The 25,958-nt window shown below is 35.4% G+C and overlaps 1 protein-coding gene across 2 annotated transcripts in view; it reads right to left on the reverse strand.

Annotated features, from left to right (window-relative positions):
• Cad74A (cadherin 74A) overlaps window positions 1–25,958 on the reverse strand; it is a 62,606-nt gene that overhangs the window by 26,224 nt on the left and 10,424 nt on the right. For both annotated transcript variants that reach the window (XM_089249869.1, XM_089249870.1), the window contains exons 2-13: window positions 14,591–14,720; window positions 9,236–9,325; window positions 8,751–8,950; window positions 7,378–7,467; window positions 7,184–7,282; window positions 6,167–6,301; window positions 5,125–5,253; window positions 4,099–4,177; window positions 3,717–3,859; window positions 2,273–2,461; window positions 1,983–2,150; window positions 1,115–1,267 (exon numbers count right to left, since the gene is read on the reverse strand). In XM_089249869.1, coding sequence (XP_089105995.1) covers window positions 1,115–1,267; window positions 1,983–2,150; window positions 2,273–2,461; window positions 3,717–3,859; window positions 4,099–4,177; window positions 5,125–5,253; window positions 6,167–6,301; window positions 7,184–7,282; window positions 7,378–7,467; window positions 8,751–8,950; window positions 9,236–9,325; window positions 14,591–14,690 — 1,575 coding nt within the window. In that variant the 5' untranslated portion in view covers window positions 14,691–14,720. The remainder of the gene's footprint in view (window positions 1–1,114; window positions 1,268–1,982; window positions 2,151–2,272; window positions 2,462–3,716; window positions 3,860–4,098; window positions 4,178–5,124; window positions 5,254–6,166; window positions 6,302–7,183; window positions 7,283–7,377; window positions 7,468–8,750; window positions 8,951–9,235; window positions 9,326–14,590; window positions 14,721–25,958) is intronic.

Raw genomic sequence — 25,958 nt, forward strand, 5'->3', positions numbered from 1 at the left:
GGACAAACATTTATTGAAGCTAAGTTGATTCTTGTAAAAGGCAAATAAATGAAATTTGCACAAAATGCTTACAAGCTATCTGATCAACACCTTACTTTGTTTCATTCAACTCAATGGTTTCAGGAATTTTTTCTCACTTTGACAATATATATTCTCAACATTTCAATGCATTGAACATCATAGAAGAATATTTTCCTTTATTCTTACCCTGGAAAAAAAATTTAACATCTTTGTTTGTACCTGTGTCAAACGTGCTTCGTATAAAGGGGTCCTTGTTAAATTTCACTTGAAATTCCTTTTTGATCTTTTATCATTAAACCTACCGAGGTAGTATTATTCTGCTGCAGTTTTTCAACAAGTACTGATGAAGTGAAACAATCATCAAGTGGTCACATTTCTACGAGCTTTCAGATAAGGTTCAGATTCGCATTACTACATTTTTGGTCAAAAAAAAAAAAAACTAGTCTTTTTTTTATTTCATCATTAGTTGGCCACAGTAAGAATGTTTTCAATTAGCTGAAACAAGAACCTCTATATTAGAGGAAATTTGATGCCACGATTTGGTGAAATATTTGCTCTGTGCATGCAATACAAGTGCCTATAACATTACTGGTCAAATTGACCTGCCATGATCCTCTCAGGTATAACTAAAAATATCTCGGCTCATTTTTCTTTTGACTGATAGTTTTTTTTAAGCTGTTGCTGGACAGCAGCATAATTTTTCAGTGTTTTTACGCAAAAGTCATGAAATTTTGGCATTCCAAACAATCTGGTTCATTATGAAAACAGAGCGAGAAGATCGAAAACGATCAAAATACCTGGCTCAGTCCTAGTGTTGAAAAAAGAAAAAATTGTCTTTTTTGCCATAAAATTCAAAAATTAAGTGAAGGATAGTTTTTATATATTTTCAAGTCAAAAAAGAAAATTGGTAGAGAAAACATGCAGTATTTACATTTTACTGCTTCAAAAGTTCTGTTGATGTGAAAAACATGCTATCTTTAGAGTAATGCTTAAACACTGCAGTAAACGATTATTTGCAAAAAAAAGCACCGAAAGGTAAATTAATGATACTAAAAAAAAATATATAAAAAAAAACGGTAATAATATATTTTACTTTGAGTGTGAAGATACTTGTACTTGGTGGTGCATTTTCAGGAACTTGAAATACATATTGATCATTTTCGAAAACTGGAGAGTTATCATTAGCATCAGAGAGATCAACAGTAACTACTGCTGAGCTACTAAAATCACCTTGAACAGCTTTCACCTTTATATAAAAAACACATAAATATTTATTTTATTATGTTCATAAAGCATATATACCCAAAAATCAACACATTCAATTTCCCCCCCCCCATTATAATACTAATTATAGACATAAGAAAAAAATATAAAACAGGAGAAATATAAAATGTGAAAAACAGATTAAAGACAGTTTTCTAATAATAAACAGCAACATAACTTTCAAACTAATTATGTTATAAGTTGGTTCAGAACTGTACAAAATTGCTTATTGGCTTGGTATTTTCTACCCTCAATTGTTTCATAAATAATAGTTACTCTCATATAAATCAAATTTGTAATACTAAAAAGTGTAATTTAATATATTTTAGTGGTTAATGGATGAGTCATTTCCTTGGGCGTAAATATTATAGAGTGAATATTAGAAGTTTATGAGTTAATTGAAGTATTAATTGATATCTTCATGGCTTGGTATAGTTACAGAAACATAATTATTCTGTTAACTGATACTGAAGGGCTGACGTTAAATCGACAGTTTTAAATCTGAAAATTCAAGGTATTTGTATAATAATGAAAACACTAGCAATTAGCTGTATTTATTTAGTCTCAACGAAACTGAAATGTATTGAATGTTTCTCATTTCAAAAACAACATAATAATAGTAGTGTTTGGGAGTATCACTACAATTACTTCGTCTAATCCATTTCTATTTAATTAAATACATTTTTTAATATGCATACATAAAATTTGAAGGTTCTTCTATCTGGATTCTCAAAATCCAACTTTGTAGAATCGACTGCTCTGATAACAATAGGAGTTCTTCCCACAGCTGAGGTTGGAAACACAGTAAATACGCCATCAGAATTTTGTATATCTTCCAGGTGCAAAGTGAATTTGGCATTTTCACCCTTAAAAAAAAATTAGAATACCCATGAAAACTACTAGGCAATCTAATATTCAAAGGAAACAAAATATGTTTTTATTATACTTATATTTTATATGTTTATATATAATGCTTTTCAAAACTTACAACATCCATATCTGAAACTACAATATTCAATCCTGGCAGGGGTGTGTTAGTTCCTATGTCTTCTGGAACCGTTGTGTGAAATTCTTTTTCATTGAAAATTGGCACTCTGTCATTAACATCACCGATAACAACAGTGACATTAGCTAAAGAAGAATCCCCAACAGCCTGCCCATCTATCAATTCTATAGCCTATAAAAGAAAGAAAAAAAAAAAAAAAGACGCAAATTTAAATACATATTTTAGACTTATAGAGTGCACATACGGTTAGATAAAGAAAAGAGAAAATTATATATCTTTTACTTGAGCTTGACTTCAGACCCAGGGGAATAAAACTCTAATGTTTATGATTTTTAATACTTCACATCAAATAGTTTATTTATTTTTTTAATCAATATTATGGAGTATTCAAACCAAATATTTTTTGGTAAGTCTTGCTTATAAAGAGTTAAACTACTGTACAGAGTGTCCAAAGTTATTTCAGCAGCGAATATCTCTTTAACCATTGAATTTCAATTGCAAAAAGTTTTAGAATGATGTACGGTTACTCAAAATGTCTTAAATTTCCCAAGGAACCGTATACATAAAAAAATAAACTAAAATAGAAAAACTAACTTTTTATGTAGATCCTGTGTGCTAAAACTTCTTATTAGTAAAATGGAAATGCAGCTTTGAGAAGTCATTTACAAAAAATTGCATATTTTTAAATGCAATATTAACAAAGATATTTGACTTTGAAGTTTTCAGCATAATCAATGATTGAGGGTGTGGAATTGCAAATTGTGAAATGTAAATTAAATTCGAAGTTGAGAAAATTCTAAAACTATCAAAATAATTGTCTGAAAATGTAATTGCTATTTATTGTGAATGAAAATATAAAATGGTTGAGTTCATTCTATTTGTGTACAGCCCCCCCAAAAATGGCAACTTTTGAGCCAATGTAAACTTGCCAACACAGTGATAAGTTTCCAAAACAGTTTTTTTTCCCAATACCATGATGAATATTGCATTTAAAAATATGAAATATTTTGCAAACGACTTTTCACAGTGGGAATCTACATTTCAACCGCTGGAAGTTTTAGTTTATGGGGACTGTGTGTAAACAGTTAATTTCTTCATTTTTCATGTATATGATCCCTCAAAAATATTATGATATTTTAAGTAACTGCTGAAAACTTTTGTATCTGAAAAATGTGTTTCTAAAGTCAATAGTTGCAGAAATATCTGCTGCGCAAACAATTTGGGACACAGCCTGTTTAGTAATGCCTATCTAAGCTAAAAAAAATTCTCCTGTAAGATTTCTTTTTTTATGAATCTTTCAGGGGCCAAAATTTAAACATAAATTATGGAGGTGCCGATGTGTATATAATATTTCAATTACATTTCTCTAGATTCAATAAGAATAATAGCAAAACTTCAATCAAAACTAAATAACGCTGATTCTCACTTTCAGTTGAAAAACATATAGACCTCCATTGCTGAGAATCTTATCATCTTCTCTGTCCATAGGATTTTCTGTTTCAATGACTGCAGTTAACAAGTTTCTTTCATCCACAGACTTGACGCTTATCTTGAAGAAGTTCATTTCATCTGAAATGAAAAATTTTGGTTAACATTAATAAATATATATTTCTGTAATATCCATCAAATATGCTTTTAAATAATATATAAATTGGAGTCATAATCAATTGAATTATTATTTTCATATTTTTTAAGGGTACCAACAGCTAGTGTATTGGGTAATAAAAAGATGTGGGCTTTCTGATTAAAAATAAAGTAATAAAACGATCAATCATATAGATAATGTGAAAATTTATGGACAAACTCACCATTTACAGTAACTAACGTGATGTTTCTTGGGTCACCTGAATCCCCATCTTTAACTAAGATAGTCAGAACAGAAACGCCCTGAAGAGTAAAAAAATATATTTTTTTAAAACACTAAATAGGAGGAGAAAATTACTATATAATACTTTTTTTTGTGAAATGTTAATATAACAATACTGAAGGAACCAGAGAAATGTATCGTTATAGTCGAAATACATTAAACACCGAAAAGTGCATTGGGTCCAGAAAGTAATATTGTTATATATAGGTGATTATCGTTATAGAGGGCATTTTGTTATATGTATAGGTGATTATCGATATACAAAACAGGGCGAGAATCAGAGGGAGGCAGGGGACAACTGCCCCAGGCAGCAAAATTCAGGGGGGCAGTAGGTTTAGGAGGGAACAAAGAACACCATTATAAAATTATAAAATTCTTGGGGTGGCAAAAATCATAGTTACGGTCCTGTATAGGATATTGTTATACAGGTGATTATCATTATAGAGGGCATCGTTTTACAGGCTTTTCACCGTATTTAACGTTTTTCTCAGAAAACAAATATGTTTGGCTTCTAAGAAATTTGGCTGGTGTTCTTGTTTCGTGATCAAGCCCACTGGAATAAGGATAAGCATAAAAAACTTTTGAATAGCATCAAGTACTCTGAGCATCATTGTCCTTGCAAGCAACTGGTTGAAGATGCATTGTCACTGCTTTTCATTGCTGTTTTCCCCCCATCCTTGTGTCATGGAACCGAGAAATACCATTGAAGAAGCATTGTTCTACGGCAGTGTATCTCAACCGCCGGGCCCTGCCATCAGTCAAACTGGGCTGCGAGTGATTCACTTCATGTCCATTAGTTGTGTGTCAGCCCTTCTACTCACAAAAAAAAAAAAAAAAAAAAATCCATCAACCAGGCTGCTGGCTTTGAAAGGTTGAAACCACTGCTCTATAGAATACAGCTCTGGTGAAGAAAGACGTGAAAAACTGATAGGACAATCATTTAAAAAAAAAATCAACCATCTGTTACCTCTGGGCTATTTTCAGGAATAGTTGCTGTATATGGTGCATTCTGGAAAACAGGTGGCTGATCTTGGACGTCTTTTATATCAATGGTGATATCTACTGTTGAACTCAGACTGTTTGAAGGTGTTAGGTCCTATATAATATATTAGAAATTGAAATCATCTGTAATCTTGATATACAAATAATATAATCATGAAAATCTCATCAAAGGACTCCATTACAATATCAGTAATATAACTTTATAAGTGATCTGATTTACATGAGAAATGAATTTTAAAAAAATGTTAAACCATTTTTATGCAATTTGATTTTTTTTCAAGATTAGTATTGGCTTTTCAATTTGAGAGATACAAGTACAAGGTTTTTATTAATCAAGTTAGCATGATTTGAGCTGTCTACATCCAATACCCATCAGAAAATTATGAAATCTTAAGAATGTCTTAATGAGAGAAGGGAAATAATTTCCAAAGTCCCTTTGAAAACCGAAAAACTTTGATAGCTTTCGGTGTGAATCACTGTGTTTGTATAGCAGTTTCATGAGCAAAGCATATTCTGTAAACTCAAGTTTATACTCTTTAATGAAGAAATAATGGAAATGGTCCTGCTGGAGATGTTTAGATACCCTGCAATGAAGCTTGAGCAGTTTGGTCACGTGTTCACAAAAAATAAGCCCTACACTACAATTTGCATAGAAAACACCCTCTTGCGATGGATGCCAGAACAGTTTTTTTTTTCCTTAATTCCATCAAGGTGTATGCAAATATTCATAATTTCTTATGAACAGTTACGGCTATAGACAGCCCTGAATAGGTTATTATGTTCTTTGAATAATTTAATTATGCACACCCTGTACTATGACAGAAATTTGATAGTTTTGAATAAGCATGAAGCATTTGAATTCTGACATTCTGAGATAGATGTAAGGACATATATCAGGCCATGCTAATATTATATGTAGCTCTTTCATAAAAATTGATACTAATAAATAATTTTAGCTAATATGACACACACACACTCACACATTAAATATGCTTTAAAATACTGACCTCAGCTATTAAGGTCAACACATACGAAGACTTCTCTTCAAAATCTAATTTTTCTCTCAGAACCAATTCTCCATACAATCTGCCATCACTATGAGTGAAACTTTGAACTTCAAAGGTTTCACAAGCAATTGGTGTCTGGAAGGGAAAAAAACCTATTAATGTAGAAAATGTGAATGGTTAAATCAGGGATTCTTAGTATTCTGAGTTCCAAGGACCCCCACACTTTGTACCAATAAAATGGAAACCCCAGATCCCTTTATAAAATAATATTTGATGTATAGCAATGTAAAAACTAGTTGATAATTATCTAAGCTCATAGCCTTCCCGAAATCTCTCCAAGGACCACCCACTCGTAAACATTCCTTTGAAGAATTTCTAAGGAATTGGTACATGTGTTTGGTCATAATGTAATAATGTCAGCGTTGTGCTTGTTTCGAGTTGATACTACTACTATTGCTTCAAAGCACACCAACTCTAGTCATATTGATTTATGGCAATTTATTACTGATTATATCCGGTGGGAAATGAAGACACCATCTATCAGTGGTCGCCTTGGGTCTGTTTTAGGGGAAAAAACTGGTTATCTATGTTCTATCTCCAGGGTCGAACCAGCGGACCTGACGACAACCTTCATGGGGGTGCATGCGCATCTTACCACTGCACCACTCTGACACACCGGTATAATCCAGTTATACTGGTGCTCCCATTTGTCTTCCATATTTAGAATGGAAAATGACAAATGTCCGAATTACTGTAAGTGCAAAGCCTGGTGCAACTGCACCTGTCACACACCCCACTAAAGGTGGCTCTGACAGTGGATCCTGCTGAGAATGACTTATTTTCGTAGTCTCCCAACTCTTACTAACACTCATCTGGAATTCCCTTACAAAGTTTTTCATGATTGTCTTGCAAAAAACTTTATAAGCAGGATCCACTGTATCTAGAAGCTGGGAGTTATTAGATAATAACATTTACAGTAATATTTCTAATTATAAGAGAATTAATTAAAATTCTTGCCAGGTGTTTTGCACATGACAGCTTGATTTCTGAATTAATTCCAATATCCGAGTCGGTCACAAAAATTCCATCGAACACTTTTGATTCAGGTATGGCAGTCTGTGGGAGATACAAATGAAGTTCTAATCAGCACAACTTCATGACATGGAAAATTTAACATCCGCAATGAAACTTTTTTATAAAATTTTACTCACTTCTTCAATCACTGTTCGATACGGTAGATTCTGAAACTTTGGTGGGTTGTCATTGACATCCAAAACTGTGATTTCTCGTTTGACTGATATCTGAAAGTTAAAGTATTATTATTTTTATTTATTGAAAGTGCATCAAAAGAAATTTAAACACATCAAAATTTTCTCATTTAATTAAAATACTGCAAAACCTTCTAAAGTGGACAGTATTTCTGATGTTATCAATAACTTTTATAATACAATAAGATCTTGGTATAACGTAATTACTTTTAACATCGCCTGACCTGTAAAGTCACTTTTAATTGGTCCTGCCAACATAATTAGTGAATTGGGATTGCTCATTATTAAGCCACCCTCTCTTATGATATCATTTTTATTCAGTTCCCAGGGGTGATGTTATGCAGAGGTCTGACTGTATAATTTTAATACTAATCAGTAGCTTAAAGTAGCAGACATTAACATATATTCATAGCTTGATATTTGCTTAATAATACACATAATACTACTAATTAACCAAACATGACCTCATGCACAGTCCTCTACAGAATTTCTGATGAATAAATACATGCTGGAATGTGTTATATGAGAATGTATTTCTATATTTTGGAAAATTTGCCTTTTCTCCCTCCTTTTCAGGTTTCCAGAATTATTAATTTTCTCCACTTTGAAACATATATTTCTTCATTGTATGAGTGTTTTTGTGGCTTTTTTTCTCACACGCATTCACCAACAGCAGTCGAAATTTCAAGAATTTTTTCTGTTCCTTGCTCTTTTTAGCGGTTCTGTTTTAGAGTTGGGAAAAATTATTGTTGTGGCCGGGTTCACATTACTCGAATGGAATAGTGGCGCCATCTGTTGTGAAAATTAGGATAAGTGACGTCACCAAGGGTGCGTGTGCAGGCGTCCTCCTTTCTCAGTTTTTGAATCTTTGAATAAGTTGCTTGTTTAATGTGCCTTTCATATTTTTACGTGAAAATGATAAGTGCTTGAATTTTTCATGTTATGGAAGGATCCTGTCGAAGGTTTGCCTGCTCTCTGCAGAGAGACTTTGTCAAATGGGAGAAAAGGGATGATACTAAAAGGAGAGATTGACAAATCCCAGGTGCCAGGTTGCTGCGGTGACTAGAAAAATGGTATTGTCACCTAAAATTTTTTATGTGTGATTACTAGCGCTCTCTCAGGCAAAAGAAATTCACTTGACTCCTAAAATATTTGGTTGGGGGCCTAGATTTTATTCTCGATTTGTTGTCAAGTCCAGCTAAAAGCTACAATCATCAGTTTCTTTTATCTTGCGTTTGAGACTCAAAATAAATTGTTTTTAAAGATTCAAATTCACGGATAAAAATTATTATTATCAAAGTATAAAAAATGCTTACAGTGTTTGGTTCGAGTCCGAAAAATCTCTCATCAGTAATACTAATAATTACATCCACAGTACTGTCAGCTTCTCTGTCTAGGGGTCGTACCAGACGAACCACGCCAGTATCTCTCTCTGCCGTAAGAACATCGCCACTGATGTAATACGATATTTTTGTATTCTCTGGGTCACGTGCCCTCAGAGTGTAAACTGATGAACCTGAAAAAAGAATTATGCTAATTAGAAAGAATAAATCATAACCACAACATAAAATTTGGTGATGTGATAATAAAAAATATCTAAATAGCTATTGAAGCTTTTTAATTTTATCAAAGAATCCAAAAAAATCTTTATTAAAAATGAATTTTTGACTATTTTCTTTAAACATGATAGCATATTAAGATTAAAATGTGATGAGATAAAGTAAGCACACGTTCATTGATTTAACAGCATGTTTTTCAAGTTGTATGGAAATAAAAATTGTATAGCATTCAGCAGTCTTACCTACGACAGTGTCTTCCTTTATAGTAAATTTGGCCATATCTCCACCTCTCAGAAATTCTGGAGGTCGATTCGTTTGAGCTATACATTTTTCTGTAAATGTTAAAAATGAAACGATATTATTAAAAGGAGTATACAGGATTCATATATATAAGAAAGTCCTTTTATACCCTGGTATGACTCATGAATCGCTGATCCCTGAAAAAGCATACTTCCAATTAGAAAAGGTATCCAATTATAACATGTAAACCTCAGATACATCATTAATATTGCAAGGGGCTGTATAGTTATGAAAATAAAAAAAATTAACTAATAACTTATAAATTTTTATATGGACACCTATCCTAAAAAATGAAATTAGAAATCTGTTTCCCTATCTCTCCTGAGCCTAACGAAAAAAAGCAGTTTAAATGCAATATTTGCTGGAATATTTGAATTCAAAATCGCTGAAAATGTAGGAAAGAACGTGATAAACTAATGGAAAAGCTCATACTTTGCTTCATATTTTGTTCTTTCCTTCATTTTCAATGATTTTTTATATTCAAATATCTCAGCAAATATTGCACTTGAAAACATGGAATTTTTTTTTGGTTCGGCTCAGGACAGGTTGGGCAACAACTTTCTAATTTTGTTTTCTAGTACACAGGTCCGTATAGAAAGTTTTTAAAATAACTATACAACCCCTTGCAATATGAATGACATATTTGAGGTCTATATGTTATTTGGATACTTTTTTCTAATTGGAAATATGCTTCTAGAATCAACGGTTTGAGAGTTATTCAAGGGTAAAGGGAATTCCCCAAGCACCCTGCAGATCAAGAAATTTCTTAAATAATATAATATCTTTTATAATAATCAAACTAATATGAATAACTCACAGCTAGACAATTGGAAATTATTGAATGAAACACTAATTATATCTATGTTGGAGGTGTTTGGTGGAGTAGTAATAAGCATATCTACTGCATTCGTTTGAATGCAACCAATACGCTTATTTGTTCACTTATTTACAGAAAGACATTCTGAGAGTTATTTTTCAAATGATTTCACAGATCATTACAATGCGCAGTTTCGAGTTAAATTAGGGGATATATACAGTTAAACCTTGCTACAATGAACTTCAAGAGATCGAAAATTAGTATCGCTATGCCTCATCTAATGAGAGTATATCCTATGAGACAGGAATAACAATTTTATTCATTACATCTATCGGTTCATTTTAAGTCAAGTTCACTATGGTGCTACTTAACTACACATGGACCTCATAAACATTTCACTGGTGAAATTTCTAATGAATTGGTACATGTAGGAAAGCATGTTTGTGTGTGTGTGCTTGTGTGTTTTTGTACAAAATCCTCCCTCCACGAGAATTACTTTTTTACAAATTGCATTAAAAAACCAATTACTTCAATTTTTAACTATTTACGAATTTATGAGACACCCTGTCTAAGGCCAGGATTACACTATGAAAGTTTTCTAAAAGTTCTTTTATAAAATTTGAAAAATTCAACCCGTAAGATTATTGGTTGCATTTGCTCGAATGTAACCTATGAGCTTTATTGGTTGGATTTTTCAAGTTTTATAAAAAGGATTTTATCAATCTTTTATAGTGTATCCTGGCCTAAGTGAGGCCCTAAAGTATTTATGTTGTCAGAGTTATGCTTGTTTCATGTTATACTACTTTACCTAGGATCAATTTCAATCATATCGCCATGTGGTAATTTCCAACCGATGGAATTGGGTCGGAAATGAAGACGTCATCTATTGGTGGTCGCCCCAGGCTCGGAAGGCAAAGAACTTATTTTCGATGTTCTTTCCCCGCAATCGAACCCGTGGACCCTCAGCTTACCATTGTAACGCTAGGGCGCTTCATGACATACTGGTGCTGCCATCTGTCTCCCATATTTCGAAGTGAAAATGGCAAATGCCCAATTTTTGTGTTATGTAAAAACCCTGTGAAAGTTCAACTTTTGAGTGCTGCTCTCTGATGAAAGCCCCCAAAGCAGGCGCGGATGCAGACTGAGGGCCGTGGACGATCACCCTTCCCAATAGCCGAATAATATGGGCAAAAAATTGGGGTGTCTTGTAAAATACAGGACGATGGAAACTACATAATAACTTGCCCCTCCTAATACGTTTTTCTGGACCCACGCCTGCCCCAAAGTTCATATTCACCATATTTCTAACTCATAACAATCGATAAGTCCGGGCTTAACACCCTGAGGTCGAAAGAAAAAATTCTGCAGTAAGAAAAAAGCAACACACGCATTTATGGCATCCAGGGTCTGGAAGTGATAAGCTTAAGCCGGCTTTTCCTAGGGGCAGGTTTTCTGTACCGCGTGCAACGTGAATTGCGCAGCGCGACACGCCGTCCACCTGCCAATAGGAAAAGCTGTACGACTCTTTTCCTGAAGAGCGCATCACGCCTCACGTCAGCGCTTTACGTCGGGCGTGATTGGATGACTGCTTCTGGAGGAGTCATATCAAAGCCTCCTAGAAGTAGTATCATGGAGGTAGTATAGTCGATGGGGGGGGGGGGGGTTTCCGATTTGCTGACTTTTGATGACAAGGGGGGAGGGTGGAGTTTGGATAATGCTTACGTCAGCAACCACCCTTTATGAAAATATGAGTTAGGATTCAGAGGGGCAGAGCTGATGACGAAATTTTGCTGACAAGGGGGGGGGGGGAAAGGGGTCAGCGCTTTGCTGACTTTTGCTGACGGGGGGGGGGGGGGTCAAAAATGGCTAAAAGTTACACGTTGCTGACGACGCGAAATTACCCCATTCGGTTCAGGCGGCGCATGAAAACCCGGAATTATTAGTAGCAATCGAAAAAATGCTGCGAATAAGCTTGTTGGTTGCATTTTCTCGAAAGTAGCGTGCTTTTGTGCTGCTACGTAGCATGTGTATCTCGGACCTTCTGGATCGTCTAACTGGTGCGGCTTATACGCCGGAGGGGAGCCGAAACAATCTCTCGCACTTGGGAGAATTTCATTATTTCGGACCGTCCCTGGGTACGGCTATATTTGAACGCGATTCTCATTTCAGTATAGATGAAAATAATTTATAGATTAGTTGTGTTAAGCGTAAGTATTACGATTTTTCTTTTTGATGATGAACCAAAATATTTTGTTTTTCAGGAATAGCCAAGGTCAAAGTCGAAATCCGATTGTGATCCGCGGATTATACAGTAAAAAACGTAATTTCTTGGTGCTTATTATACTGCTTCGTATCATCTGAGGTGTTTTTTCTCTGAGATTGAAATAAAAATATTTTAAAAAATTGGTTTATTCAGAAAGAATGTTTTGAATATTATGCAGAATTATCTACACAACGGCTACGGATTGTTCGTAGTTTCTACGGGCGGCCGCAATAAACTACGGAGCTACGGAAGGTACTCTTAATACTACGGAAATTGGTTTAAAAAAATCGAGTTTCTTGTGGGTTTTTTTTCATATAAGGGACTCGGCTACGTCGGAACGCTGCTTCGGGAGGTGGTGGGGCTCATCTGGCCTGAGCCTTCTAGGTTCTAGTGCCAATGAGGTGCTGTATTTAATGAACTTTCAATTGAAATTTAAAAAAATAATAATTTGAGTAATTATTTTTTATTGTATTATGATTATGTTGTCCTGGGGGTACCCCCATGGCAAAGCTGAACATTCATCACTACTGACAAACTTTAAGCCAATGTTGGCATGTATGCATATAGATGTAAGTATAATTTTTTTCTACAAAAACGCGAGGGCGTGATCAACAACCCCTTTAAGATTTTATGAATGAAATGTGCGCATTGTGCGGACTATATACGACGACGTTTTTTTCTCCGAATACCGTCTAACTCGGTTATAGCGATATTGAAGGTTCCACGAAATTTTGCCGTTACAACCGAGGATGACGCCTCTAAGGCATTTATCGCAAAAAAATATAATCAGAGGCTATCAATTACTGTGCATGAAGTTTTTATTTCTTTATGATTGGGGGGGGGGGGGGCTACATTTGATCGAGGAAAATCTGGTTAATTGATATGGACATCACGATTCTTACCAGACATTTTGCCAAACGTCGGTGAAAATTCCAATTATTGTTTATAAATAATCAATGGCGAGTAATACAGTGCTAAATCAAGTCTGCTAAAATGTATTTTATAGGGAAAAATGAACTTTGCAAATATGTGAGATGAATATTTATGGTCATATTCACATTATAACACAATTTATGTATGTAAATTCTACAAATTACTTTCATTCCTGATTCTAGGATTCTAGTGAAGGCCAGAAATTAAAGCGAGCTTCGTTGAAAAAAGCGGTACCTTTTGAAAAGAAAAATTCGGTAAGGGCAAAATATGGGGGAAGTGTTTAGTTGTCATGTCAATGAGCCAGTCGGGACGTCAAATACATGTAATAAAAAATATATTTTTTTCAACATTAGGTATAGATAGAATAAAAGACGAACATTCTCTGGATGTGATCAGCCTTAATCTTAGAAATTTCTGGGAAAAACAACATTAAAACTGAAAAAAAAGTGATGAAAAATGTGTCGTCATATCCGAGGTAGTTGCTTTTCATCGTTGTTTATAAGCAAGGTTCATTAACATTATTATCTATGGGAATTAGTCCAGACCACAAGTTATTGACGTTGTAGCCGCGTTGTTACAACCGAGACTGTCATAACCAAGTTTGACTGTAGTAAAATTTGCATTTACGGATCATACTCAGGAAAATACGGTAAGTGAAGTAAGAACGGATTTAATACCTGAGGATGCGAAGATACAAAATAGGACAACCTTTAGAGTCGGAAAGGAAGACCTTATGCTCTGAATGCATAATGCGTATTAATGAAAACCTTTAGTGGTCATATCAGTGACCATTAAACATTGAGGTGGAGCGTCAAATACATGTAATAATTTTTTTTTCAATATTGGTATAGATAGAACAAAAGACCAATATATTCTCTGGATGTGATTAGCCTTAATCTAAATTTCTGGGGAAAACGGACTTATTACAGTAGTTTAGATCTCAATTCGTTCGAAGTTCTGCAGAGGAATATGGACGAGGTGAATGTCTGATTTACTAGTAGTAGTTTATGTCTTGTTCCTCTCGGTTCCCATTCCCATCCGTTCAGACTTCACTGACTACTGGAGTTAATAAACCCTAGATGACCACAATGTCACGAAATTCCAATGATAGTTTTGAAAACATTGTCAAAGAATCTACACATCTTTTCAGATAGCAGGATCGATAGCTCAGTCAATTTCATTTTTTTCCCCCGTACATTTATGAGAGCTAAACTGTAAAAAAAAAGAGAAGGTAAAAGATCAAAATCCATACAAATTAAGTATAATCAAAGATGATCTTCTTACTGGATAGTGCTATGTACAAAGTGAAAATGACTGTAACGATGAATCTGCTCATGTTTCCGTTTCCCAGGCATCGCCTTGATTTCGCCTGTTCACTGAGCATCACTCACTCCCCGGATCCCATCAAGCGCATCTGAAATAAATAAAATGAAATAAAATGGCAATCGGAACACGGCTTTTTTTTTTACAACATCATACTTACAAGATGGTAAAATAAGTACGTAACTAAGCGTAATATAATAACAATAAAAAAGCCCGGGGAAAGATTTGGGTATGTAATATCAGTGATTCAGTCGAGGTCTTTATTTTCACCCCTCGGGAAAGACTTTTTTTATACATATTATTCCTCTTATACACGAACTTTCTCATGAAGATGAGATTGGAGAAAAAGTTCCAGACCAAAATTCGTCACAGCCGAATGATGACGTAATAAGAGAACGCATTTCGCATTCGTCGGCGGATTTGCTTCAGTGACGTTTTTTTTAAAAAGAAAATCACACGTTCTTTTTCCTCAGGTGTTTGCTCGTGCTAAGCAGCCACAAACGAGAAGAGAAGAAAAAGGCCTCTATATATATATATATATATATTTCACATCAAATAAAAACTTCCACCATAATTGCCATCCCAGCATGGCTTCATTTGCGAAGAAAGAGTAAGTAACACATTTTTTTGAGCAGTTAAAAAAGTACGGTTTACTGAAGCTTAACACATACATACATACTGTACATGTACACCATGCACACCTCCTTATCAGATCATGGGTCCGCCACTATGTCTCAATAAAGAAAAAAAAGCAGGTGGTAGAAGAAGACCACCTGTGTCATGTTGGAAAATGTGGTTGTATGTGTTGTGTACCTAACGAAGCTTGTTTCTGTGTAATGTTTGTTACATAGTGCTGCCACCTGCCATCAATTTTTCTAGCTATGAGTGAATTGTACGATTGAATGTTTGTACCGTTGTAAGCTTGTTGCTCTCTGTGGCGAGACTTCTGGAGAATCCGCTCGCATTCACGCCTCGAAGTTGGGAACCGCGTACTGTACAACAGAGGTCTTCAACCTTTTTCTAGACGCGAGCACTGCCTGTACCCATCATCAAAGAGCATCCTTACGACAAGTTTGGCATACGAATGCATAAAATCAAGATGATATTAATCCTTGATTATAATTTATACAAGGTGTTTAATCGGGAGGTTGATTGGAAGTGCTCGCGAGCACGAAATCAGACACAGGCATGGAGCATTATGAGTGCTTCAGGAAGCATCGTGGTGCTCACGAGCAACGGGTTGAAGATGTCTGCTGCACACCAATGTTTCGTACAGGTTTTCCAAACAGGACAAATTCGAATCGGTCTCTCCCATTTGAATGCCTTTCCTGAGAGAGCAGACAGACCTTCAACAGGATACTCACATAAACCACGAAACTTCAAGCATATCTACCACTTTCCTTTCTAATATGTAAGACCGTGACAGCACCACAATAACACAAAACATCCATAAGTCTGGTATCATAAATCTCTCTGTTAGGAAAAACATTTATATACCTTGTGGGGACAGAGCGGCGGTCATGGTCGGTTTGTTGTTGTTGTTGTTAGGGCCAAACATATCTACACACAATATTCTGGCATTCAGCGATTTTTTAGAAATTCTCTTGAGTAATGCTTTATGTTTACATACTGCCGTTAAGTAGTAGTAGTGTTTCCTGAAGTGAGCGATATTACCTCCGTGAGGGGAGGGGTGCGGTAGAAGCTACAGTTACGTTACAATATGGGATCCTATGGGTGGATTAGCAAAGGCGACGATGAAAATATTTTTCTTCTGTGAAGGGGCTGATGAGACAAATCAGTTTTGAAAAATTCTACTGTATAAGGAAATAATAATCCTTTTCGTTTTTTATTTCCATGATAATATTTTTTCTTCCACTTCTTAATTCACAGTTTAAACTAAGGACATCATAGTGATGACTATGGTGGGATGTCAATGATTGAAAAAAACGAAACGAAACAAAAAAAATATCATGTTTGAGCTCTTTGCAAGGTCGCAGTTGTAAATAATGTTACTCCATATAAAAAAAAAACACAAACAAACAACTTTGATTTTCCACCTGTACTATAAAAGTATACGGTGTTTGTGTGTATGCAAAAAACGTTTTCAAATTGAAATTATTGAATCTTCTGCCCCTCACATAAAAATGCAACAATTTTTCTCCAAACAAAGGTATTTTCTTACAACATGCATCTATAATCGACAATAAATTTCTGTCAAAAATGTAGTGATGGACAGTAACCTTCTTTAAACAATGCATTTATAATGCCTTCCCTCAAAAATGCTCTCTATCGAGAATGCCTTGCCATCAATGCATTGATTAATCGATAGTAATTTTTGGAAAAGAATGCATTGATAATCGACAAAAACTATATTTAAACGAGAATAATATTATACAATATTACATCGAGAATCTACAGAACCTTTATTTCAACCATGCATCTACAATCGACGAATCCTCTATTTTAACCATACATCGACAATCTATAGAAACTTTATTTCAACAATGCTACAATCGACGGTGTTTGTGTATGCAAAACACCTACAACATCTACAATCGACAGAAACTGTATTTCAACATCTATAATCGACAGAAACTGCATTTCAACATCTACAATCGACAGAAACTCTATTTCAACATCTACAATCGACAGAAACTCTATTTCAACAATGAATCTACAATCGACAGAAACTGTTGTCTAACTATATGTCGACAATCGATAGAAACTCTGTTTCAACAATGCATCATAATCATCGAAAATTCTATTTCAACGATGCATCTACAATAGACAAAAAAACTAGTTTTTTTCTTCAACAATTACATAAATACAATCCAGCGTATTCTCTTTCAGAAATGCATCAATAATCAGCGATAATATTAGATAATCCAAAATAACTTTTAAAAAAAACCAAATATTATTTGACAGCATCATTTGTGGAAAAATGTATTATATAATTGATAGAGAGTAACATTCTTTCAAGCATACTTTAATAATCAACAGAATGCGTTCCGCCGTACAGTAATAAAGTTCCAAGAAATAGAAAAGTTCTTCAACATAACAAATTTCAACGAATCGGTTAACAGATTAATGGCTTTAATCAATTAAATTTTGATTAATGATTTTCAGGTCAAAACAATCAATGATTTTCATGTAAAAACAATCAATGATTTTCATGTAAAAACAATCAATGATTTTAATGTCAGAACAATTAATGATTTTAATGTCAAAACAATTAATGATTTTACTATGATCTCAGTCACGAAAACCATAAAGAAATACGAATATTTTTTTATGTGTGAACGACAAAAAGCCGAAACTTCGAGAAGACAAAATTTACCTCAAACAATTTAAGCATTTAATTTTGTTTTTCTTATGTCAACCGACAAATGATTGAAAAAAATGCGCAGAAAAACCCACAATAACAGATTCAGCGCGATTAGTTTCAGCCGGAAGTGCTAAACGATTCTCCACAGTATATCAAATTGATAACAAAGGTTATAATAAGATTTTATTCCTCGAAAGAATAAAAGCACAAGAAAATCTTATTCAACGGAATGAAAGATTTTCTTTTTTTTTTTTAGTTTGTTTGATGGCCATCCAATCAGAACACGGATGTTCCAATAGCAATGGCCACAACAATAATAATGATAGTAGTACCACTGGGCTTCATTTGCTGTTCATTTTTCCAGCTATTTTTTCTATATGTTTTCTTTTCCTACCCACATGAAAAGAATGTGGGCAGAAGGAAATGATTATGATCCTTTATTCCTTTCTTTTTTAAACAAAAAAGAAAAAAAAAATAGAAGAAAAGAAAAACCTCTTGTTTGTGACCTCCAATCCTTGCTTCACTGCTGCGGTCGACCCTACAAGAAACGATTTTGATAGCGGGTAGGTTCATGATATTGATGATGATAATAATAATGAGAAGAAGATTTTCTTTTGGTTATTTTAACACTTCGATTATCGAACGATTTCCTTTACACCCAATTAAAATAATAGGAGCGAGAAGGATGATAATGATTCGAATTTGCAAATGAAACTTCCTGATTCTTTGAATTCGACTCTAGTTGATACTTTCAGCATTGATAAAAAAAAAAAGCATTTGCGTTTAGGATCCAGTAATTTGAAAAGACCCCAATTTTAAACAAATATATTTACTGACTAACAAAATATTTTTCACCCTAACCAGGGCCTATTTCGGCCAATTTCGGACCTTGGGAAAATATGAATATTCGGAGCTTATTATATACAGGGTGATTCCTTCATTTCCCTTGCCGCATTCTACAGGCGATCTGTTGATCCTAGAGGCATATATCCAATCAGAAAAAGTATCCATATAACGTGTAGAACTTAGATACGTCATTCATATTGCAAGGGTTTGAATAGTTGTTAAAAAAAATTATACACGGATACCCTGTCCTCAAAAATCCAGTTCGAAAGTTGTTTCCCTGCCTCTCCTGAGGCCAAAAAAAAAAAAAAAAAAAAAAATCCACGTTTCTAAGCGTAAAATTTGCTGAAATATTTTAATTCAGAAATCGGAGAAAAGTTGGCTGAAGAAACAGCATAAATGAAGAAAAAGAGTATTCCGTTAGTTTTTTTTGCTGTTTTTTCCCAACTTTCCTCCGAAAATATTGCACTTAGAAATGTGGGACTCCGTTGGCTCATGCTAGAAAATGGCCCTGATCGGAACTCAAATAATCCGATCATGGCCCAAACGAGGGTGAGGCTGACATAAGGCTCCAGCCCGGAGTCCCGAGGTGATTCTCATCATTTTTCCCCAAGCTGTAAATTTACAATGGACGCGGCCTACGAAAAATTTGCGTAGGGGCCCTGCAGCAGGATGTGGGGGGGGGGGGGGGGTAGTCAGACCATATCGTAGATAGAAGATGCCATAGGCTTAAAGTTATTGTAAATGTTTGGAGGACTCAAAAATATATTTTTATATACACACAACTCGTTCCGGCACGAATCAATTCGTTACAAATTCCACAGAGGTGATTCCACAGCATGTTTACAAGTAGCATTACGAATTTACCAAGTACTACAAGGCCGTAGGGAAGGGAGGGGGGGGGGGGTCTCTTCCGAAATGTTAGAAAATGAAATTTTTATGGAATAAACATCAATCTATTGTTCTATCACTTCGTTTCCCCTCCGAAATAAATTTCTAGCTACGACCCTGAAGTAATGGTATAGAACAGTGATGCGCAAAAATTTTTGAAGCGCGACCCCTTTTGACCAAAGTGTTTATCGGTGACCCCTACATAGGCTGACAGGAACATTCCGATTTTTCGCCAATAAATGTGCTGTCCCGGAAGCACTTTTCGGAAAGCTTTTTCGATTTTGATTAGGCGATATTGACTTCCAAAGATACTCAATTTTCTTTTAATATCGTATAAATATTTACTTTGTTTTTCAATGTACTTGGTGTCCCTTATGCAAGATGGAAGTGTAGCGAGGTGTATGGTCCTTGATTTTCGTATACACGGTGATTTAGAAAGAACCATCCGATTTCAAAATGATTCTACACTTGAAAGCGACCATTAACAAAAATTGTTCATAAAACGTAGACACATTTTCCTCCATATATTCACACATTAATTATCATTCTATTCTGTGTTTTTAATTTTTCAAGAAATATAAAATTTTGAAATCGGGTGATTCTCTCTGAGTCACCCTGTAAAAGTACTAACTTGATATCGTCCACCGCATGCCAGAAGCACAAATGTAGAAATTTTCCTGTTTTTTTTTTATCAGCTGTTTGGATTACCTTGTTTTGCTATCTAAGTTGTGCCTGAAACACGAATGTGTATCACACACGTTACAAAATTATTTTAGGAAAATAACTTCTATAGAGTAAACATGGGTAGAGTAAACATTCAAACGTCATTCCCCCACGTTCTTTTTTTTGCGAGGACATTGCACATTCGTGATTCTGTCATGACGGAGCCGATATATTGATTATTGTACAAGTAGAATTTGATAAAATTACACTGTATGATACATGGTAATTAGCTCAGCTGAATGAAGACATTCTTTAGTATTGACATATTTTTAAATAAAAATTAATTTCTTATTTGGAAGTTTTTATTTTGGAGAAACACTCGCGATCCCCCATCCTAGTTCATTGAAACCCTCGGGGTCACGACCCATGGTTTGCGCACCACTGGTATAGAACAGTGGTTCTCAACCTTTGGAAGCCCGCGGCCCGGTCATGCACACAAGTAACGAGAAATTAATGGGAAAATGAAACTGCGAATCACTCACGGCCCGGTGTGACTAGTGTTAGGGCCAGGCGGTTGAGAAACACTAGAATAGAATACCATAAGTTTTTTTTTTCATCCAAGTTCACAGAGGCCCCTCCCTCCCCGTGAAATTTCTCCAAGGACCACAACTTTCTTTCATAGGTAATGTTTCTCTACGTCGATGTAGCTCCTACAGGCTATGAAATGCACATACAATATCTCACGGCTTTTTTAAACTCTAGAAACCCCATTCAAATCCTATATCGCGTCATAAATATTTATTCAATTCAAGATTCGGGGGCATCGTAATAATCATTAAAGTCAGAAAAATGCTCGGGGGTTCAACTAATAGTGTTAGAGTATCAGCAAAACGCATTATTTCTTCCAAAAAAACGCTATGAGTATTACTGCGTATTAATTGAAATATGTTAATTTTGCCCTCTCTATCATTTTTTCACCCGCAAAATGGAGTTGAACCCATCACCACCGCTCTAGATTTCAAAACAACGCCATGGAAAAAAAGCTTGGATCAACTCTGCCTAATCATCTCTTTAAATGACCCACTGTAAGTAAAGTTATTATTCTCTTGAATATTCAACGGAGAAGAAAAAGAAACCCGCTGGTTTATTCACATACAGAGACATATGGTGGAGTTTGTCTCTACCATAGCCTGCCCTAAATATGCTAATGGGTAATTCCATCGAACGTAGAACGGTATTTATCTCGAACCCAGACAAATCAAAATTTATTGGCATTTGGCAGGGGAAATATCCTCCATCACAAAATTATTCAAATGCTAAATGCTATAATCGGATAAGGGAATCATTTCTTTTTCCAGCAAATTTCATTCCCAAAGTGAGTAGGTAGGTAACATATTCTTAAACGGTTGAATAAATCGTAATTAGTGTAATTTATCATATTACACGGTTACGGATGAGGCTAAGAGTTAATGAGATAGAAATCTGAATAAACTAGTTTTAAATTTCATGAATTTACTAGCTATAATACCCGGCAGCTGCCCAGGTTTTCTCTATATACTGGGAGAATTGGAGAAGTTTCAGAGACCATTGTCGCACCACGGTCATTTTCTGCACACGAAGGCTAATTAGATCGAGACCTACAATTTATTGCCGATTCCGAACGGCAGGCTTATTTTTAATACTCATCGAGAGGTTGGTGCGCTAACCCCTCGATGGGGCACTCACTGCGGTAGCATTTTTTTTTTTTTTTTTTTTTTTGCAGTCACGTCGCCGTTTCTTTGTTGTACCCGTGTCAGGAAAGTTTTCTGACAAGGACAAACCGGGTATCGAACTCGCGACACCTTTCAACATTCTTTGGTACTTTAGGGGAGTATCTTATCGGCCTGGGCAACCGCGCTCCCCCAAAGTCATTATTGAGGTGTACGAACCATTGTTACCCGACAGTTTTTTTGCCCATTTCGGACATTTATTTGCACAGCTCTGACGAATTTAGGTCCTGTTTGGTATATAAGCAAAATTTTTGGCGACTATTGCAGTCGATTGTAGACGGTAAAATTGTCGATTTGTACAGAGAACTTGAGCGCACAGGTATACAGAAAATCAATATTATATCCACAGATTTTCATAACACCACATACAGGATGTCCCTTAAATTCGTAAATAGTTTAAAACTTCATAAAAATTGAATGAATTAGTATATTTGAATGCGGTTAGCGCGAAAACGTTATTCTCACAAAGAGGGACTTTTTTTTGGTATAGAAAAAATTAGCTCTACTTTTTGTCGATAGAGGGTGTTGCACGAAAAGAAATCACTGAAAATATGCAAATCAGAGTTTGACAAAATAGTTAAAGTTCCCAGAGTTTGTGTGCAAATCAGAGTTATTTTAACAAGCATTTCTAAACTAAATAGATTCATGGGTAACAAAATAGATCACGTTGTTGATTTTGGGTCGCATCTTAAAATTAAGAACCCCTGTTTACATACATAGTGTTCAAACAACATACATATCGTGACATCAAATTTGCATCTACAATAGGAAGCCGAATAATAAGTTGGAGGCATCGCAGGTGCAGTAGGACTCGACTCTTAGGCCCTCCTCACACGGGGAAACTAAAATCGAGCTCGAGTTGCTTCAACTTGAGAGTTGAGTTGACTAGAACGAGTCGAGTTGCCCGTTCTCCCTCACACGGCGCTACTAAAAAAGTATTCAAAGCCCGGGAAACTGAGTAAAAACAGCACAGTCTATTAGTTTTCCTTCTTATCTTCCGGTACTATCTTGTTAACCGGGTTAGGAAAAATCGAAACAAATAAATAATAAAAATAATTTCTATTATATGTGAAATTGCTACAGAATTTCAGCTCACAGGTAAATACAGAATTTCATTATTTAAATTGATATCATTTTGAAATGACAATAAAATGGTAAAAATTAGATAATTTTTTAGTATAATTTCATTTCATTTGGAAAAAAAATCGTCTGTTTTTCCCTCTATAAATGTGCCTTTCAGTACCTATATATGTTGGATTTAATATATTTTTATTGTTTAATAGTTAAAATATTGTCACGCAGAATTTTAAGTAGTTTCATGAGATGAAACGAAAGCTGGTTCCCAGAGGCAAAAAATAAACTATAGGCAAAACTAAAGACAAACAACACGTGAATTGTTGTTTATGTTTCAGGGAATGATTTTCCCCGAATACTCCCTCACACAGATGTGCGTGTACGTGACCTAGATTACAGACATTCCAAGCAAGGGGGAAAATCAGGGACCATCCCTATGGAACACGTGCTTGTTTAGGTACATGTTAAAGTAGACAGTATTTTGAAATTTTCTGCAGGTTCTTATCCAGGGCCGTCTTAAGAGCAACATGGGGACTCCCAGCCATGTATTTTTTTTTCTGAGATCCTACTTGGCAAATTCATTTGGTTATTCCTGAAATTTTTTACCAGACATAATTTTTGTGATGCTCCATCTTCTTTTGAAATCGCCCCCGCGGGGGAGTGCCCGAGTGGGCCCATGTGTTTTCCGCGGACCCGTCATCTAGGGGATCAGGGGGGGCTATTGCCCCCCGAGTTTCAAAAATACACTATAAATAGTATATATACGTACATACAGTGAGTATATGTTCTTTGCCCCCCCCCCCCGAAAAAAGTTGAAATGACAGTCCTGGTTTAACATTTCATTCAGTGGCGTCAGAGCCAGGGGTGCAAGCTCAAGCACCCACGGTAATTTGTGGCATGGATCCGAGCACCCCAGAATTGATTAAGAAATTAAACTTTCCGATATAAAACTAAAGACGAGCACCCACAGTTTCGAAACAATTCCGACGCCCCTGATTTCATTATAATTTCAAAATAATATCAGTTTAAATAAAGAAATCGTGTATTTACCTGTGAACTGAAATTCTGAAGAAATTTCATTATATCCTTTCAACTGATAATTTATTATATATATACTCTGGATTGTTTTTCAATATGAGCCCAAACTCACATAACGAAAATTTGAAGGAATGCCAAAGGCAGTTTCTCTAGTTTCTTCAACAAAAGTTGGCGGCGACTAGCATGTCAGTCGCCAAGTGACCGAGTCGCGTTCGATATTTCGTCGCCAAGACGCTAATTTCCTCGTGTGAGGGCGTCTAGAGCGATATACGTACTGGTCTTCGGGAGACGGTTTCTCTCATCAGTTGCCGAACTTTAGTTTCCCCGTGTGAGGAGGGCCTTAGGCCCTCCTCACACGGGGAAACTAAAATCGAGCTCGAGTTGCTTCAACTTGAGAGTTGAGTTGACTAGAACGAGTCGAGTTGCCCGTTCTCCCTCACACGGCGCTACTAAAAAAATATTCAAAGCCCGGGAAACTGAGTAAAAACAGCACAGTCTATTAGTTTTCCTTCTTATCTTCCGGTACTATCTTGTTAACCGGGTTAGGAAAAATCGAAACAAATAAATAAGAAAAATAATTTCTATTATATGTGAAATTGCTACAGGATTTCAGCTCACAGGTAAATACAAAATTTCATTATTTAAATTGATATCATTTTGAAATGACAATAAAATGGTAAAAATTAGATAATTTTTTAGTATAATTTCATTTCATTTGGAAAAAAAATCGTCTGTTTTTCCCTCTATAAATGTGCCTTTCAGTACCTATATATATGTTGTATTTAATATATTTTTATTGTTTATTAGTTAAAATATTGTCACGCAGAATTTGAAGTAGTTTCATGAGATGAAACGACGAAAACTGGTTCCCAGAGGCAAAAAATAAACTATAGGCAAAACTAGAGACAAACAACACATGAATTGTTGTTTATGTTTCAGGGAATGATTTTCCCCGAATACTCCCACACACAGATGTGCGTGTACGTGACCTAGATTACAGACATTCCAAGCAAGGGGGAAAATCAGGGACCATCCCTATGGAACACGTGCTTGTTTAGGTACATGTAAAAGTAGACAGTATTTTCTGCAGGTTCTTATCCAGGGCCGTCTTAAGAGCAACATGGGGCCATAACATAAGAGCAACATAACCCAGCCATGTATTTTTTTTTTCTGAGATCCTACTTGGCAAATTCATTTGGTTATTCCTGAAATTTTTTATCAGATATAATTTTTGTGATGCTCCATCTTCTTTTGAAATCGCCCCCGCGGGGGAGTGCCCGGGTGGGCCCATGTGTTTACCACGGACCCGTCATCTAGGGGATCAGGGGGCTATTGCCCCCCGGCTTTCAAAAATACACTATAAATAGTATATATACGTACATACAGTGAGTATATGTTCTTTGCCGCCCCCCCCCCGAAAAAAGTTGAAATGACAGTCCTGGTTTACCATTTCATTCAGTGGCGTCAGAGCCAGGGGTGCAAACTCAAGCACCCACGGTAATTTGTGGCATGGATCCGAGCACCCCAGAATTGATTAAGAAATTAAACTTTCCGATATAAAACTAAAGACGAGCACCCACAGTTTCGAAACAATTCCGACGCCCCTGATTTCATTATAATTTCAAAATAATATCAGTTTAAATAAAGAAATCGTGTATTTACCTGTGAACTGAAATTCTGAAGAAATTTCATTATATCGTTTCAACTGATAATTTATTATATATAT

This window comes from Pholcus phalangioides, unplaced genomic scaffold, assembly GCF_987345545.1.
Source record: "Pholcus phalangioides strain wild (caught in Gottingen) unplaced genomic scaffold, Ppha-v1.0 ptg000022l_1, whole genome shotgun sequence".
NCBI classification, from domain to species: Eukaryota; Metazoa; Arthropoda; class Arachnida; order Araneae; family Pholcidae; genus Pholcus; species Pholcus phalangioides.